Genomic DNA, 16225 nt, shown 5'->3' on the forward strand with positions numbered 1-16225 from the left:
TGTGCTTTAATTTTGCTCACCAACCTCCTGTGGGGGACTTTATCAAAAACATTCTGAAATCCAAGTATACCATGTCCACTGACTCCCCTTTATCAATTCTGTTAGTAACATCCTCAAAAACCTGCAACAGGATTGTCGACATGATTTCCTATTCATAAATCCATGTTGACTATGCCCAATCAGATCATTATTATCCAAGTGTCCATTTATCACATCCTTTAGGATATATTCTAGCATTTTCCCAACAATTGATGTAAGGTTAACAGGTCTGTAATGTCCTGTTTTCTCTCTCCCTTCCTTCTTAAATCGTGGGCTGACATTTGTGACCTTCCAATCTGCAGGAAACACTCTAGAGTCTATAGAATTTTGGAAGATGATCACCAATTCATCCATTATGTCCACAGCTACTTCTTTCAACACTCTGGGATGTAGAATATCAGATCCTGGGGACTTATCAACCTTCAGCCCCATTAATTTCTCCAATACAACCTTCTTACAAATACTAATTTCCTTCAATTCCTCATTCACCCTAATTCCTTGGATCTCTAATTCTGGGAGATTTCTTGTATCTTCCTCAGTGAAGACAGAGACAAAGTAATCATTTAGCTTCTCTGCCATTCTCTTGACTTTGCCTGGAATGGACCCACATTTGTCTTAGCCAAACATTTCATTTTTACAAACCTATAGAAGCTTTTACAGTCTGTTTTTATATTTTTTGCTAGCTTACATTCATATTTTATTCTTACTTTCTTTATCAGTCTCTTCGTCCTCCTTTGCTGTATTCTAAAATCCTCTCAATCCTCAGGCTTAACGACTATTTCTGGCAACTTTATAGGCCTTTTCTTTTAATCTTATACAATCCTTAACTTCCTTTGTTATCCACAGTTGACTGCCTTTTCTTTTGGCATTTTTGTGCCTCTAAGGATTGTATAGTTGCTGTAAACTATGTAATATTTCTTTAAAGACTATCCATTTCCTATGTACTGTCATACCTTTTAATGTATTTTCCCGATCCACTTCAGTCAATTTGCCCCTCATATCTTCATAATTTCCTTTGTTCAAATTTAACACCCTGGCTTCAGATTGAATTACCTCACTTTCAAACATAATGTAAAATTCTATCATATTATGGTCACTCATCCCTAGAAGTTCTTTTACAACAAGATTATTAATTATCCCTTTCTCATTACATAATACTAGATCTAAAATAGCCTGTTCTCTCGTTGGTACCTCAACATACTGCTCTAGAAAACTATCCCTAACACACTCCAGAAACTCATCCTCCACAACATTAGTGCTCATTAGGTTTACCCAGTCTATATGCAGATTGAAATCACCCTTGATTACCGTATTTCCCATGCTACATGCTTCTCTAATCTCCTGATTAATACCATGCCCCACACTACCACTACTGTTTAGTGGCCTATAAACAACCAATGTTTGCTGCCCCTTGCTGTTTCTTAGCGTTACCCAAACAGATTCCACATTTTGTTCTTCCGATCTGAGATCCTCCCTTACTAATATACTGATCCCATCCCTTATTATCAGTGCACCACCAGCTCCTTTTCCTTTTTGCCTGTCCTTCCTAAATGTCGAATATCCTTGAATATTCAGTTCCCAGTCTTGGTCGCTCTGTAGCCACGTTTCCGTTATTGCAATTAGATCATACTAATTTACCTCAATTTGGACCTTTAAATCATCTACCTTGTTGCGAATGCTGTGTGCATTCAGGTAGAGTGCCCTTAACCTTGTCTTCTTGACTTTCTGCATTCTAAGCCTTAGTTGATGCTCGCCTTTATTTTGCTTGCATTCTAATGTCACTTGCTACTTTTCTACCTCCTGTTACCAGCTTTACTTCCTTCCAATTTGAGCTATCCCTCAGGTTCCCATCGCCCTGACAAGCTAGTTTAAACCCTCCCCAACAGCACTATCAAATCTTCCTGTGAGGATGTTAGTTCCAATGCTCTTAAGGTGTAGCCTGTCCATCTTGTACAGGTCCCACCTGCCCCAGAACTAGTCTAAATGCCTCAGAAATTTGATGCCCTCCCTCCTACACTAATTCTCCAGCCATGTGTTCAATCGATTAATCCTCCTATTCCTATGTTCACTAGCACGTGGCAGTGGGAGTAATCCTGAGATTACTGCTTTGGAGGTCCTGCATTTTAATTTCCTTCCTAACTCCCTAAAATCTGCTTTCAGGACCTCATCCCTCTTCCTACCTATTTCATTGGTACCAATGTGGACCACGACATCTGGCTGTTCACCCTCCCCTAGAAGGATGCCCTGCAGTCACTCTGTGACATCCTTGACCCTGGCATCAGATAGGCAACACAACATCCTGGAGTCACGTTTACTGCCTGTCTGATCCCCTGACTATCGAATCCCATATCACTATTGCTCTTCCACTCTTCTTCCTACCCTTCTATGCAGCTGAGCCATCCTTGGTGCCATGAACTTTGCTCTGGCTGCACTCCCCCGAAGAACCATCGCTCTCACCAGTATCAAAAATGGAAAACCGATTAGCAAGCAAGATGGGCTCAGGGGATTGCTGCACTGCCCGCCTGGTTCTCTTAGACTGCCTGGCGGTCACCCATTCCTTCTCTGTCTGCCTGCTCCTAACCTGTGGTGTGATCTCCCTAAACATGCTATCCATGTAGTCCTTTGCCTTGCGAATGCACAACAGTGACTCCAGCTGCTGCTCGAGTTCCGAAACCCAGAGCTCAAGCATCTGCAGCGGGTGACACTTCCTGCAGATTTGTTCGTCTAGGACATCTGGTGTGTCCATGACTTCCCACATACCGCAGAATGTACATTCCATTTGGCCGAGCTGACCTGCCATAACGTAACTTTAAAATTTTTTTTATTACAATGATAAGTAAAATAACTTACCAGTTACTCACCTGTACCGAAGAGAGAGACAGCTTCTGGAGGCTGAAAAAAGGTAAAAGAAAGAAAGAATGGAGCCCCTCCTCATGCACCAAACTTTCACTTTACACTCTGTGCACTCAAATTTATTCTCTTCTTAATTTATAATTCCCGTCCTTCCCGAGTTCCCTCAATTACTAAACTCCCTTCTTAACACTCTGTGTCCTCCGGTAGCCCTCAATTCAGACAAGCAGCAATGAGAGTCCCCTGAATTTATACTCTGAAAACAATGCTGTGTCAGCTCTACTAGAGCTCAGAAACCAGTTTAAGCTAGCTACCTAATTAACTAGCTACAGCTACTCTCAGAGTGTTAGCATATCCCTGTTTAAACTACAAGAAACCTAACTTACCTCTTAACTGAAAGAGGAATTTCAATTAATTGCTAGATGTAAACAAAGCAAAACAAAAACTAGTCTTGAGAGATTGACCCTTAAAATTCACTCACTTACCAAACTCCCTTCTTCACAGTCTTGGAGGTGAGATCCCTGTCGTTACAGGGATGGAGATCCCGGCGCCAGAAACTTTGCCTCTGGAACAACAGAGGATCGCACCGGAGGGGGAACAAGAGGCCAAGGCCCTCCACCAGAAGCCCTGCTCCTCCACAAAATCCAGCCTGTTATGTGGCATTTTATCAAATGCCTTTTGGAAGTTCATGTACACCACATCAAACGCATTGCCCTCATCAATCCTCTCTGTTACCTCATCAAAAACCTCAATCAAATTAGTTAAAAATGATTTGCCCTTAACGAATCCATGCTGGCTTTCCTTAATTAGTCCACATTTTTCCAAGTGACTATTAATTTTGTCCCAGATTATCGCTTCTAAAAGCTTTCCCACTACTGAGGTTAAACTGACTGGCCTGTAGTTGCTGGGCTTATCCTTACACCCTTTTTGAATAAGGGTGTAACATTTGCTATTCTCCAGTCCTCTGGCACCATCCCTGTATCTAAGGAGGGTGGAAGTTGATGACTATTGTCTCCACAATTTCCACCCATTCCTCCCTCAGTATCTGATGTATCTCATCCTGTCCTGGTGACTTATCAAATTTAAGTACAGCCTTTTGAATATCTCCTGTTCATCAAAGTTTAGCCCATCCAGTGTCTCAACTACCTCCTCATTCACTATGACTTTGGTAGTATTTTCCTCTGTGGTAAATACAGATGCAAAGTATTCGTTTACTATCTCAGTCATGCCCTCTGCCTCCATGTGTAAATCCCCTTTTTGGTCCCTAATCATCCCCACACCTTTTACCATATTTTTACTATTTATATGCCTATAGAATACTTCTGGATTCACTTTTATGTTAGCAGTCATTCTCTTCTCATACTATCTCTTAGCAAATTCCTTTTTTCACTTTCCCTCTAAACTTGTTATAATCAGCCTAGTTCTCACTTGCATTATCAATCTGAAATCTGTCATATGCACCCTTTTTCTGCTTCATCTTACTCTCTATCTCTTTTGTCATCCAAGGACCTCTGGCTTTCTTTGTCTTACCTTTCCCCCTCTTGGGAATGCACTTCGACTATACCTGACCTATCTCCTCTTTAAAGGTATCCCATTTTTCCATAACAGTTTTGCCTGCCAGTCCTTGATTCTCACTTACCTGGGCCAGATCCGTTCTCACCCCATTGAAATTGGCCCTCCCCCAATTAATTATTTTACTCTGGATTGCTCCATTTTTGGCATGATCCATTTTACACCTATCTTTATATTCCACACCTCTATAGCCACACCTATAGCCAAGCTGTTCCAGTGTAATTACAACACTGACATCTGTAAGATCTTACATTGTAGATGTGCTATTGTAAACCTCTGGAAAAAACACATGGCACTACCTTCTGGATTGCTGCTGTAAAATGAACATTTATTACCGTCGTTCTCTAGTGGCATACTGCACATGTTACACCAAGCACGTACAGTGTCCTCAAATAAACAATACACTACATATCAAATGAACAATAAATGAACTATACACTACAGCACTTACCTGACAAAATGGAAAATCACCCAGGTATGTCCAGTCCACAAAAAGCAGGATAAATCCAATCCGGACAATTACCACCCCTTCAGCCTACTCTCAATCATCAACTAAATAATGGAAGGTGTGGTCAACTGTGTTATCAGGCGGCACCCACCAGGACCACACAGCTCCAGAAATCATTGCATCCTTTGTCCAAAGATGCACAAAAGAGCTGAATTTCAGACGTAAGGTGAGATTCTTTGAAATCAAGGCAGCATTTAACCAAGTGAGGCATCAAGGAGCACAAGTAAAACTGAAGTCAATGGAAATTGGGAAGGAAAACTCTCCACTGGTTGGAGTCATACCTAGTATGACGGAAAATGGTTGTGGTTGTTGGAAGCCAAATCATCTTAGCCCCTGGACATCACTGCTGGTGTTGCTCAGGGTAGTTTCTTAGACTCAACCATCTTCAGCTGTTTCATCAATGACTTTCCCTCCATCATAAGGTCAGAAGTGGGGATGTTCGCTGATGATTGCACAGTCTTCAGTCCCATTCGCATCTCCTCACATAATGAACCAAACCAAGCCTGCATGCAGCAAGACCTGCTTTCAGGCTTGGCCTGATAATTGGCAAGTAACATCCATGCTGCAAGTCCAATAGGGGAATCTCCCCTTGACATTCAATGGGATCACCATCACTGAATTCCCACCATCAACATTCTGGGGGTCACCATTGATCAGAAATTTAACTAGACCAGCCACAAAAATACTGTGGCTATAAGAGCAGGTCAATGGCAGGGTATTCTGCGGTGAGTAATTCATCTTCTGACTCCCCAAAGCCTGTCCACCATTTACAAGGCACAAGTCAGGGTTGTGATGGAATACTCTCCACTTGCCTGGATGAGTGCAGCTTCAACAACACTCAAGCAATTCGACACAATCCAGGACAAGGCAGCTGCTTGATTGTCATCCCATTCACCACTTTAAACATTCATTCCCAGCATCACTGGTGCATCATGGCTGCAGTGTGTACCATCTACAAGATGCACTGCAGAAATGTGCCAAGGCTTCTTTAACAGCAGCTTCTAAACCTGCAACCTCTACCACCTAGAAGGACAAGGCCAGCAGGCACATGGGAACACCACCACCTGCAAGTTCCCCTTCAAGTCACACAACATCCTGACTTGGAAATATAACACCTTTCCTTCATTGTGGCTGTGTTAACATCCTGGAACTCTCTCCCTAACAGTACTGTGGGAGTACCTACACCACATGGACTGCAGCAGTTCAAGAAGGCAGCTCACCCCATCTTCTCAAAGGCAATTAGGGATGGGTAATAAATGCTGGATTTGCAGTGATGCCCACATGCCATGAATGAAAAAAAAAATGCATTGAATCTATCTCGCATTACATGAAGAAGGCAGACCTGTTCTGCCAGATATGTATCATGAGTTGCTGGATTTTGGGAATGTTATTTTGTTGGTCAATAAAATATATTTCCCATGATGAATGCTAATCACACTCAGACAGTTATAAATATCAAGCTGGCTACTTACAGAACATCACTAGATATTGCTTTAATTAGGGATGTCTAAAATAATTTGGCATTTCCAATTTATCCACTTTTTCTCTCAATTATTATATGTAAATGTTTTAATAATTAAAATGCCTAGTCTCTTGTACATACTTCTGTATTTATTGAAATTCTTCATTGTAAGTTGTATGTATATGAGGACAGGCACGCATATTGAAATGAAACTTGAATATAGTGATTGTGAAGACAGTGTTTGCATATTACTATTGAAATTGATTGAAATCTTTGGGTATTTGACAGATATTTACATTCTATAAACCCAAAGTTTAATCATGTCAAAGGAAATGTTGATATATTATCAAATTACCCATCCTGTTCTACATGTGTACATTAATGTTTCTTTATCATATATTAATACTGCTATGATAGCTATTTTGCAATTAAACATAGCGACATATAGCAATGTGATTACAGCAGTCTGAAACTGAAGTTTGAAATCAATTAAACTAACATCTGAAAAATGTTTCAGTAAATTGAAATGGTTAAAAGGTATTATTACACAAATTTTACACTAGTTTTATGAGGTCGCATGAGAATATCATGGCTGGACCTTTATCTCCCCTGGCAATTGACACAAATTTGCCATATTCTGATGATTTATTTATGTCTTTTCAATCTGATTTGTTGAACTGTCAATAGATTCTTTTTATCTAATTTTTTTGTCTTTGTATTGACTCATAGAGTTTATTAGTCACATTATTTCCGTGACTCACCTGTGAAAACAGTAAGAGTTAGGTCTTAAACATGCTGTAATACAATAGCTTATTGCTGTTTGGAAAGAGGTGAAAGACAGTTAGTGCAACATCATAAACTTCAAAGTTGAAGCAGTTTAGTCAAGCTATATAAACTGCAAATTAGGCTAATTCCTTTAACTCCTTCCCTTTTCAATCATCTACCCAAGAACTAACACATGGGTACCTTTATTTCTACACAGTAATTTATCTTCCACAGTCAGTTAAAGCATTCAGTGGAAAATGAGCTTCTCCACCTGAGGTTCTCTGAAGATCCCATGGAGGTACCGATCACTGCTTTGTTTTGAGCAGAAGCTCCAACTGTCTCACTCTCCTCTCTTGCTGACATTCCCACTCATTGTGCCCACTGAGGACCTAGTGGAACAAATCTCTCCAATCTGTTCCAAGTTCTTGACTCTGTCTCGGCTCCCTTCTGACCATGATTTTCTTAATACCCATCCACTCCTTATTACTCTTCAAAATGTATTCTGCCTTGCAAATAAGGATCTCAACATCTACAAACTCATCTTTTCTATTGAGTGACATCCTGCATCTCAACAGAACTTGCTCACAGAAGGTGAATCGTTTCCACTTAGTGACATCACCCTGCTAGGCTATTGATCCCACCACAGCTCTTACTGCAGCAGGTAGGACTGTTATTGTCAGGTACCATCTTAACCTTTTCCCTTACTCGTTGGCACTTCCTCCTCCTTTGAGGACTTTACCCTCCAACATTCCTCCTATCTCTGATTCAGAGTTCGGATTTTGCAATTGTAATGACAGTGAAGTGGTTAGCATTCACCATCATTACTCTGTAAAACTGACAGCAACTGCAGTGTCCAGACACGCACAGAAAAATGCACAACTCCAGAACCTGATCTCAGTGATTCCCTGCTCCTCCCCAGGATGTGTCTTGACAGGACATAGATAGGCTAGCAGAATGGGAAGACATGTGGCAGATGGAATTTAATAAAGACAAGTGTGAGGTGATGCATTTTGATAAAAGGGATAAGGAGAGGCAATGTATATAAAATGGCACAGTTCTAAAGAGTATACAGGGACAGGCGTACCTGGGGGTTCATGTGCATAGATCTTTGAAGGTAGCAGGACATATTGGCTGGATTTTCAAAATGAGGTTGGGAACCTGACACCCAGATAATTTCCGGCCCCACTTCTGCGCCTCAACTGCATCGTTCATGTCATGCTATTTTGAAATATACAAGCCCTAATTGGGCAGGAGGTGAACTCGGCGACCAATTAATGGTGCGAGCATCTGCAGGAGGCAGGAGCTCCTTACAGAGCAAGAACAGAAAGGCAGGTGGCAGCGATGATGGGGCTTGCCACTGCCTTGCCAAAGAGAAATGGCAGCTCCTTAGAGGGCTGGCAGAATAAACAATAAAACGGAGTTCAACCATCCATAACTGAGGTAATGCACATGATCTGGGACAAGATCCCCAAGGGCCCCATAATTTTCAAGCTCCAAAAAAAAAGTTCCCCTTCGCCATGCCGTGAACATGACAGCTGTGTATGAATGTGAACCAGACTATTAGGCTTCGCCGGGATCCGATTTGAAAAGTGCAGTCCTCTAGGAGCTTAAATGGCCGATAAGTGAAGGTGAGTGGGTTCTCAGTTCCTTCCACCCTGCCCCTCCCCACCCTGCCCTCCTTTGAAAATTGTAGTTTGTTCCAGAGGTGTCAAGATCCAGAGATGCCCTCCAGGACCACTATTTTTAAATTGCACCTGTGCCTGGTTCCAACCCTGCTGGCATTTGAAAGAGTATTTAGCAAAGCATATGTGATCTTGGGTGTCAAAAATAGATGTACTGAGTACAAAAGCAATGAAGTTATGCTGAACCCTTATAAAGCTCTGGAAGGCCATAACTAGAGTATTGCATACAGTTAGGGTCAACAAACTTTAGGAAGAATGCGAAGGTCCTTGAAAGGGAGAAGAGGAGATTTACCAGAATGATTCTAGGGATGAGGCAATTTAGCGACAAGGTTAAGTTGGAGAAGCTGGGGTTGTTCTCCTTGGAGTAAAGGTGTTTAAGGTGTACAAGATTATGACAGGTTTAAACAAGGTAAACAAAGAAAAGCTGTCCCCATTAGCTGATGGTACAAGGACCAGGGGACACAGATTTAAGGTTTTTTGGCAAGGGGTACATGGGGGATGTGAGGAAGAACTTTTTTAACGCAGTGAGTGGTAATGACCTGGAACTTGCTGCCTACAAGAGTGGTGGAAACGGAGATGATGAATGACTTCAGAAGGAAATTGGATGGGCACTAGAGGGAAATAAACTTTCAGGGCTATGGGGATACTGCAAAGGAATTGGACTGACTGGATTGCTCAAAAGAGACTCAATAGGCAGAACGGCCTCCTTTTATTCCGTGATGACTCTATAACTTTATGACTCCCCATAGTCCCATATTCTGACACTGCCTCATGTCACACAGCAACCTTTTCCCAGTCTCTCCACTAGCTCTCGTCAAGCTTCTGCACCCTCAACCACCTCCTGACTCAATTAATCATATATTTACCACACGTGCAGCAATATTTACGCGAATAGTCAATAGCCCTCTCTGATTAGGTTCTGTCCCAGTGCCCCTCAAGACTATCATAATAACCCCTCTTCAAAAGCCCAACTACATAAACCATCCTATATCCAATATGCCCCTCCACTCTAAAATCCTTGAATGTGTCATGCCCACCAGCTCAGGGCTGATCTCTCCTATTACTTCCTCTTTGAATCCCTTCAGTCTGGTTTCCACCCTGATGGCACCTAGCCCTACCTTGTTACACTACCCATGACTTCTTGACTACCATGGTGCTGTTAATGCTTAGCCTACAACAAACCTAGTCCGAGCACTTCCACATCAGCAAGATTGAAATTTTGAAACTCTGCACCTTGTCTCCTGACTTTATGTCTCCCTGATTATTCATGCAGACTGAGCCTATTGATATATAACCTCAAGTGTTCTCTTTGACTCAGAACTGAATTTCACACTGACATCCTAGTAATCAGCAAGACCACTTATTTACAACTAGGCAACAGTGCTGATCTCTACTCCTACCTCACCCCACCCATTGCCACTGAAACTCTTTGTGCGATTATCACCTCTAGACTTGACTGCTCTAATATTCTCCCTGTCAGCCTCATCGAATATTAAAATTGTAATTTCTATGCCTGTAAATTTCAGACAGATTTTGTTGAATGCTAATATGAATAATATAATGAAATGTTGGGTGGTGTACAAACTTGGATACTTAGTTTAGTATTTTAACAACATACAGTGAACCAAGACTAAAGCTAGACAAAAAGTCTTGCACACAAAGTTCAAAATATTATAAACTGTTGCCAAAGCAATAAAAGCTTGAATATTTTAAAAAATCAAACATAAAATGTATTATATAATTTTAAATATTTATTTTCCTTTCAAAACATCTGTCAGCAGCATTTCAAAATTAGCATACGTTGTTAAAGCTATCACACATGGAATGAATAAACAATTCAGTACCTTGTGACGGAACAAAATCTAACATAAGCATCCTCTCCAACTATTCCTGCTTCAAATATATAAAATGACGTTTGATCAACATAAATAGCCAATTGATCCTGTTGAACATTTCTACCAAAACTATAAATCTATTTACACAGACTTGCTTTAGATAATATCTAGAAATAGATGACTACTCAGGTATATATTAAACACTGCTTCATTTTCCAATAACTAACGATGTGTGGGAATTACATTAAAAGCTTATGACTCAGTTGCTGGAGTCAGTAATGTAGTGTCTCTCACTTTCAATAAAAGAAATATGCGTTACAATTTTCTAGGAGACTACCTCTAAAGCTTCTTTCACAATGTGAAATATTTTCAATACATCAGACAGCATTTGTGTTTTGATGACATTTAAGACACATTTAAATGACTTGGCTTTAAAGCTTACAAATAGTACATCCCATTTATCAAGCAGAAACTCAGAACAACAAAAGATTGCGTGCATTTGATCTACCACTCATAACATGTAAATATCAGATTTTTTTTGTTTGTTTCTTCTATAGTTTCATTCCACACATTTGGTTCAAAACAGCTGTCACATAGTAACAGGAAAGTACAACATAAGCTCTAATTTTAGAAGCCATTCATAAAAATTCCCTTTAGGAGTATATTTTATTACCATAATAAATATTTACAAAATTCCTGTTCCAACCATGCAAGGTAATCTTTTGTTTTGAACATAATGGTACTGTAAACATATATTTTGATTTTGTTAGTGGGAGCGATGTTTCATACCAAGAGAAAAGAATAATTCCAGTGATGGGATAAGGCCATACATTCTGTGTCTCAATCCTGTTTAGAAGCATGAATTCTATGACCCAATATCACTGTGGAGAGACAGGTTCTCATGCTCCTGAAGATGGCCATTGCGTAAAACCGTGTACCTATGAAGTAAGAAATGAAGAGGGTTCAGCAGTTAGTAAAATACATGTAAGATAACCCGGGATATGGAATTTGCTTGCGTTATGTTAATAGGATTTTATAATCTGCTTCAATCTGTGCAATATTTATTCAAATTTGTTCTCTAGTTTCTCTCCTATCTCCCCTCATCTCCTCTCCAAGTGCATCCTGCCCATAAGATCCACCTCTTTCTCCCATGACCCTATTTCCACTAAACTGCTGACCACCTAGCTTCACTTCTTGGCTCCCACGTTAGCTGATATGGTTAATAGTTCTCTCTTCGCAGGTACTGGCCTTCAGATCTGCCGTCATCACCCCCTCCTCAAAAAACAACCCTTGACCCCTCTGTCCATGCAAACCACAGTCTCATCTCCAAACTCCCTTTCCTCTCCAAAGTCCTTGAATATGCTGTTGCCTCCCAAATTCGTGCTCAACTTTCCAAGAGCTCCATGTTTGAATTCCTCCAATCAGGTTTCCGCCCCTGCTAGAGCACCAAAACATAAGAACATGAGAAATAGGAGCAGAAATAGGCCATTCGGACCTTTGAGCCTGCTCCGCCATTCAATATGATCATGACTGATCTTCTACCTCAACTCCACCTTTCCCACACTATCCCCATAGCTCTTATTCCTTTAGTATCTGAAAATCTAAAACGCTTAGTTCATTCTTAAAGTGCTATGCTTTATATTCGAATAGAATGCAATTAGCTTTCTGTTCATTGTATGATAAGACAGAAACTTCTGCTATGGCCAGTTAAATTGAATAATTCAGATCTTCTCTTTGTATTTCACTGGAAAATATCACAATTAAATGACTTTAGAGTCAATATTCTTTGAGAACAGTTCAGCATACAAAAGTGACCTTAATAGGCCACATTGATTGTATGTAGCCCGGTGTTAACTGTCTTGTCATATCAAAAGTGGTAAAATCAATGGCAAGCCAATCAATGGCCCTGACATTTAGAGGGCTGTGCATTCAGAGCAGGGGTTTAGGGTAGTTTTGGGTGTTAAAGTTACCATCAATTCTTCAGTCAATTCAGAAGCAAAGGTGTAGATCAAAGCATGTAAACAAAAGCAGTGATTTAGGTTGGTAACTAATAAACAAAAAAGAAAGTCAGATGTGTATTTATGCAGCACAGGGGTCGCCAACCTTTTCTTTAGTGAGAGCTACTTCTGATAAATAAAAAATATCATGAGCCACTTAAACATATATTGGAAAAGTATGGATAGATAAATGCAAACTAAATATGTAGCGTTTCTAATTACATTATAATATTATATTAATATGAAGGAAAACTGATCTTAACTTTATTTCAATGTGATACTTGACACTGCACACTGTCCACCAATTACAATGAAAATAAGTGGCGCAAGGAGAGTGTCAAGTGTGGTGTAAGGGCCAGGTTCTTTTTAGAACGCATTTATTGACAATACGACCACTAGATGGCGCACTACTAGCACATGCACAAATGCTGCATAATTGACTGAAACGTCATTGTCAGTGATGTCTCAGGCAGTTTCCAGTAACAAAGATGGCACCGCTCAATTCGACATAAAACGCAAACCACCTCCCCCCTTAATGGCCGCTTTTTTTTGCCACTCCCTCCCACTCCTGACTGGTCGCCATGCCCTCCCGCTGCTTCCGCCCACTCCTGACTGCTCTTTCCCGCCACTCCCAATGGCTCGGCGTTCCATCCCGCTGTGCTGTTCCCTCCCACTCCCGACTGCTCGCCGCTCTCTTCCACCACTCCTGATTGCTTGCCGTTCCCTCTTGCCACTCTCTCCCGCTCCTGACTGCTTACCACTCTTTCCCATCTCTCCCGACTGCTCACCGTTCCCTCCCACTGCTTCTTCCCACTCCTGACTGCTCGCCACTCCCTGCTGCCGCTCTCTCCTGCTCCTGACTGCTCACTGCTCCATCCTGCCACTCCTGACTGCTTGCCACTCTCTCCGTCCAACCGCTTGTTTCCCCCCAATTGCTGCTCGGTCCTCTTCCCACTCACTCCCTTTCGCTGCTCGTTCCCCACCCGCTTGCCTCTCGCTCCCCCTTCCATTCACTTCCACCCCCTCACCGCTCACAGGTCATTACATGGTGATGACTGCACGCACATGCGCGGATTCATACTGGCAAGTGTTCGGATGTACGGGTGATGTTGGCGATCTGGCGATCGCTCTGTGCATATTCTGCATTGTTAGGAGACACAGTGTTCTTTTTAAGCACAATTTTTCAAAGCTTTATGTGAGCTACTCAAAGACTGACAGCGAGCTAACATCATCAAGATGTTCCAATGTGCTTTACAAACAATACTTTTTGATGTGTAGTTACTGTTGTAATGTAGGAATACATTTTGAGTTTTTGTGACATGAATTAATCAATTTAACCAACAAAACTAGAAGTTTCTGTGCTGTCACAATAAAATGAAAACAAAGCATTCTGTTAGAATAAAAGACAGCGCACTCTAAGAATGGACTTAAAGCTTGGTTGTTTTATGCAATATGTTATGCATTCGCAGGCACATACATTCATGAAATATGGATTAAAGTGGTCTGACTGTAATTTTGAAAGGGTTCTACATTTGTGAGATAAAAATAGTTTTGAACTCTTAACCTTTAAGTAGTTTATTTATTCTATTTTCTGGCAAAGATAGATTATACATATTGAAAATATTTTCCCTTTCATCTGAGCTGCATTGTAATATGTGTGGATGATACTTTAGTGCTCTTTGTTGAGGGAGGTCACTTTTACCTCTAGTCTATGTTGATTTTTGATTCTTAAAGTTTTCTAAGTAAGCTAATAGGCCAAGTCGTAAGACCCCTGCGATATTAAATTTATCGTCATAGAACTCCTGTAAATAGTTAGCTGGGTGATGGAAAACTATTTCAGAAATAGAAAGAAAATTCATATATGGGTGTGGTAAGTACATTAGTGATAAAACCAATTTAGATGTTTATCTTATTCACAAAATATGATCACTACAAATATTGACATATACAGGTCAATACTTAAATCATATTCAAAGAATATATATACATTTAAATCAAATTTAAAGAATATCAAAATATTGTTACGATCCTGGTGGGAGCAACGCACTGTCAATTGAGACCCATCACTCCACAGGTCGCAGCATATTATAAAAGTTTTTCACTCAACCGGAAAACAGCCAAATTAAACACTGTAGTAACACCCCAGAATAAAACAGACAAAATCAGGTATCTTTAGACAACGACAAGTTAGCTATTTATTAAAAAAACTATGACTAAAAACTTTATGACTTCTTATTTTAATCTAACTTCCCCATTCACACACATACATTCAAAAATTAGGATAGTTAACCGGTTTTAAAAGTGCTGTTTTTAAAATTAGCTGTTTCTTAAGAATAAATAAGTAAATCTTTGTGGGTTACGATTCTGATGGATGAGGAATTCTAATGTGAAAATAATCAAAGGCTACTTGAAGTCTTCACTTGGAATTGATGAACTAGTCTGTTTTGATAGGCATTCAAACTCTTCAACTGTAGCAGACATCAAACAGTTCTTTCAATGGTAAGCACAGCAATACGTCAAATTGAATTTTAAAACTGAAGCTCTCTCAGCTGAAACTTTACTTTGAATTCCAGCAAACTCAATCAGGGAAGAGAGATTCAATTTTGAAGCAAATACTTCCTGGCTTGGAAGTAAAGAAAAGGAGTTCTGCTATCTTCAGTAATACAAATGGTCTCTTCAAAGAAAAGGCTGGTAGCTGCTTGTAAAATTTCTGCTGAAAGAGAATGGACAGCTCTTTTCTCTTCAGTATGCTTCGCTGGAAAGTCTCTCCATACAAACTGGTTCAGACTGGTTTTTGCCAGTTTTAAACACAGTTAAGTGGAAACATTATACCATATGACCTCTCTCTTCTGCTATTGTCTAGGTAACAAAATGCAGCTGTGGCTCACTGTTCTCAGAAATCTAACTTCTCTCCTTGTCTTAAAGGTTCACTTGTTTTTAACAGAGTCTTAAAGGCACAGTGTTTTAATTCAAAGAGAAAAATAATTACAGTTCCATGACAATAGCGTTAAATGCTGTTCAGTCAAGGAGTTAAATGTTTTCAGAAATCTTACAACTATTTATAAACTTATACATCTGTGCCAGAAACAATAAACTATTTATTTTAAATTTCTATTTAAGGAACTTTCAATGTGGTGGCTCAAAATCAGTTTAAGGTGAGCTGAATGTGATACAATAAAGATGCTAATCTATGATTGGAACAGGAAATAGCCAACAATGAATGCATTTCCTCCTACAAAGGTGAAAAAGTAAAAGCATTTATCTATCATTATGACTTACTCATTTAAAGTTTCCAATTAAACTTTCCAACAATATTACTCAATAATAGGACAAATCCCAGATGCCGACACTGGTATCAGCACCTACTCCAATATGCAGACCTCACATATCCTATTATCTGGATTGTACCTTCCCTGCCCAATATTTAGCAAAACTCAACAACCATACCGCGCCCTTGGTACATTATGTTGACAGACTAATTCATCATATGCTGGCATGATTTTCATTATCTTTGG

General features: G+C 40.1%; 1 protein-coding gene across 5 annotated transcripts in view; it reads right to left on the reverse strand.

Moving 5' to 3' along the window:
* Positions 1-10609: 10609 nt before the first annotated feature.
* htr4 (5-hydroxytryptamine receptor 4) overlaps positions 10610-16225 on the reverse strand; it is a 198618-nt gene continuing 193002 nt past the window's right edge. For all 5 annotated transcript variants that reach the window (XM_068042954.1, XM_068042950.1, XM_068042953.1 and 2 more), the window contains one exon: positions 10610-11651. In XM_068042954.1, coding sequence (XP_067899055.1) covers positions 11579-11651 — 73 coding nt within the window. In that variant the 3' untranslated portion in view covers positions 10610-11578. The remainder of the gene's footprint in view (positions 11652-16225) is intronic.

The sequence above is a fragment of the Heterodontus francisci genome, chromosome 12 (assembly GCF_036365525.1).
Source record: "Heterodontus francisci isolate sHetFra1 chromosome 12, sHetFra1.hap1, whole genome shotgun sequence".
NCBI lineage: Eukaryota > Metazoa > Chordata > Chondrichthyes > Heterodontiformes > Heterodontidae > Heterodontus > Heterodontus francisci.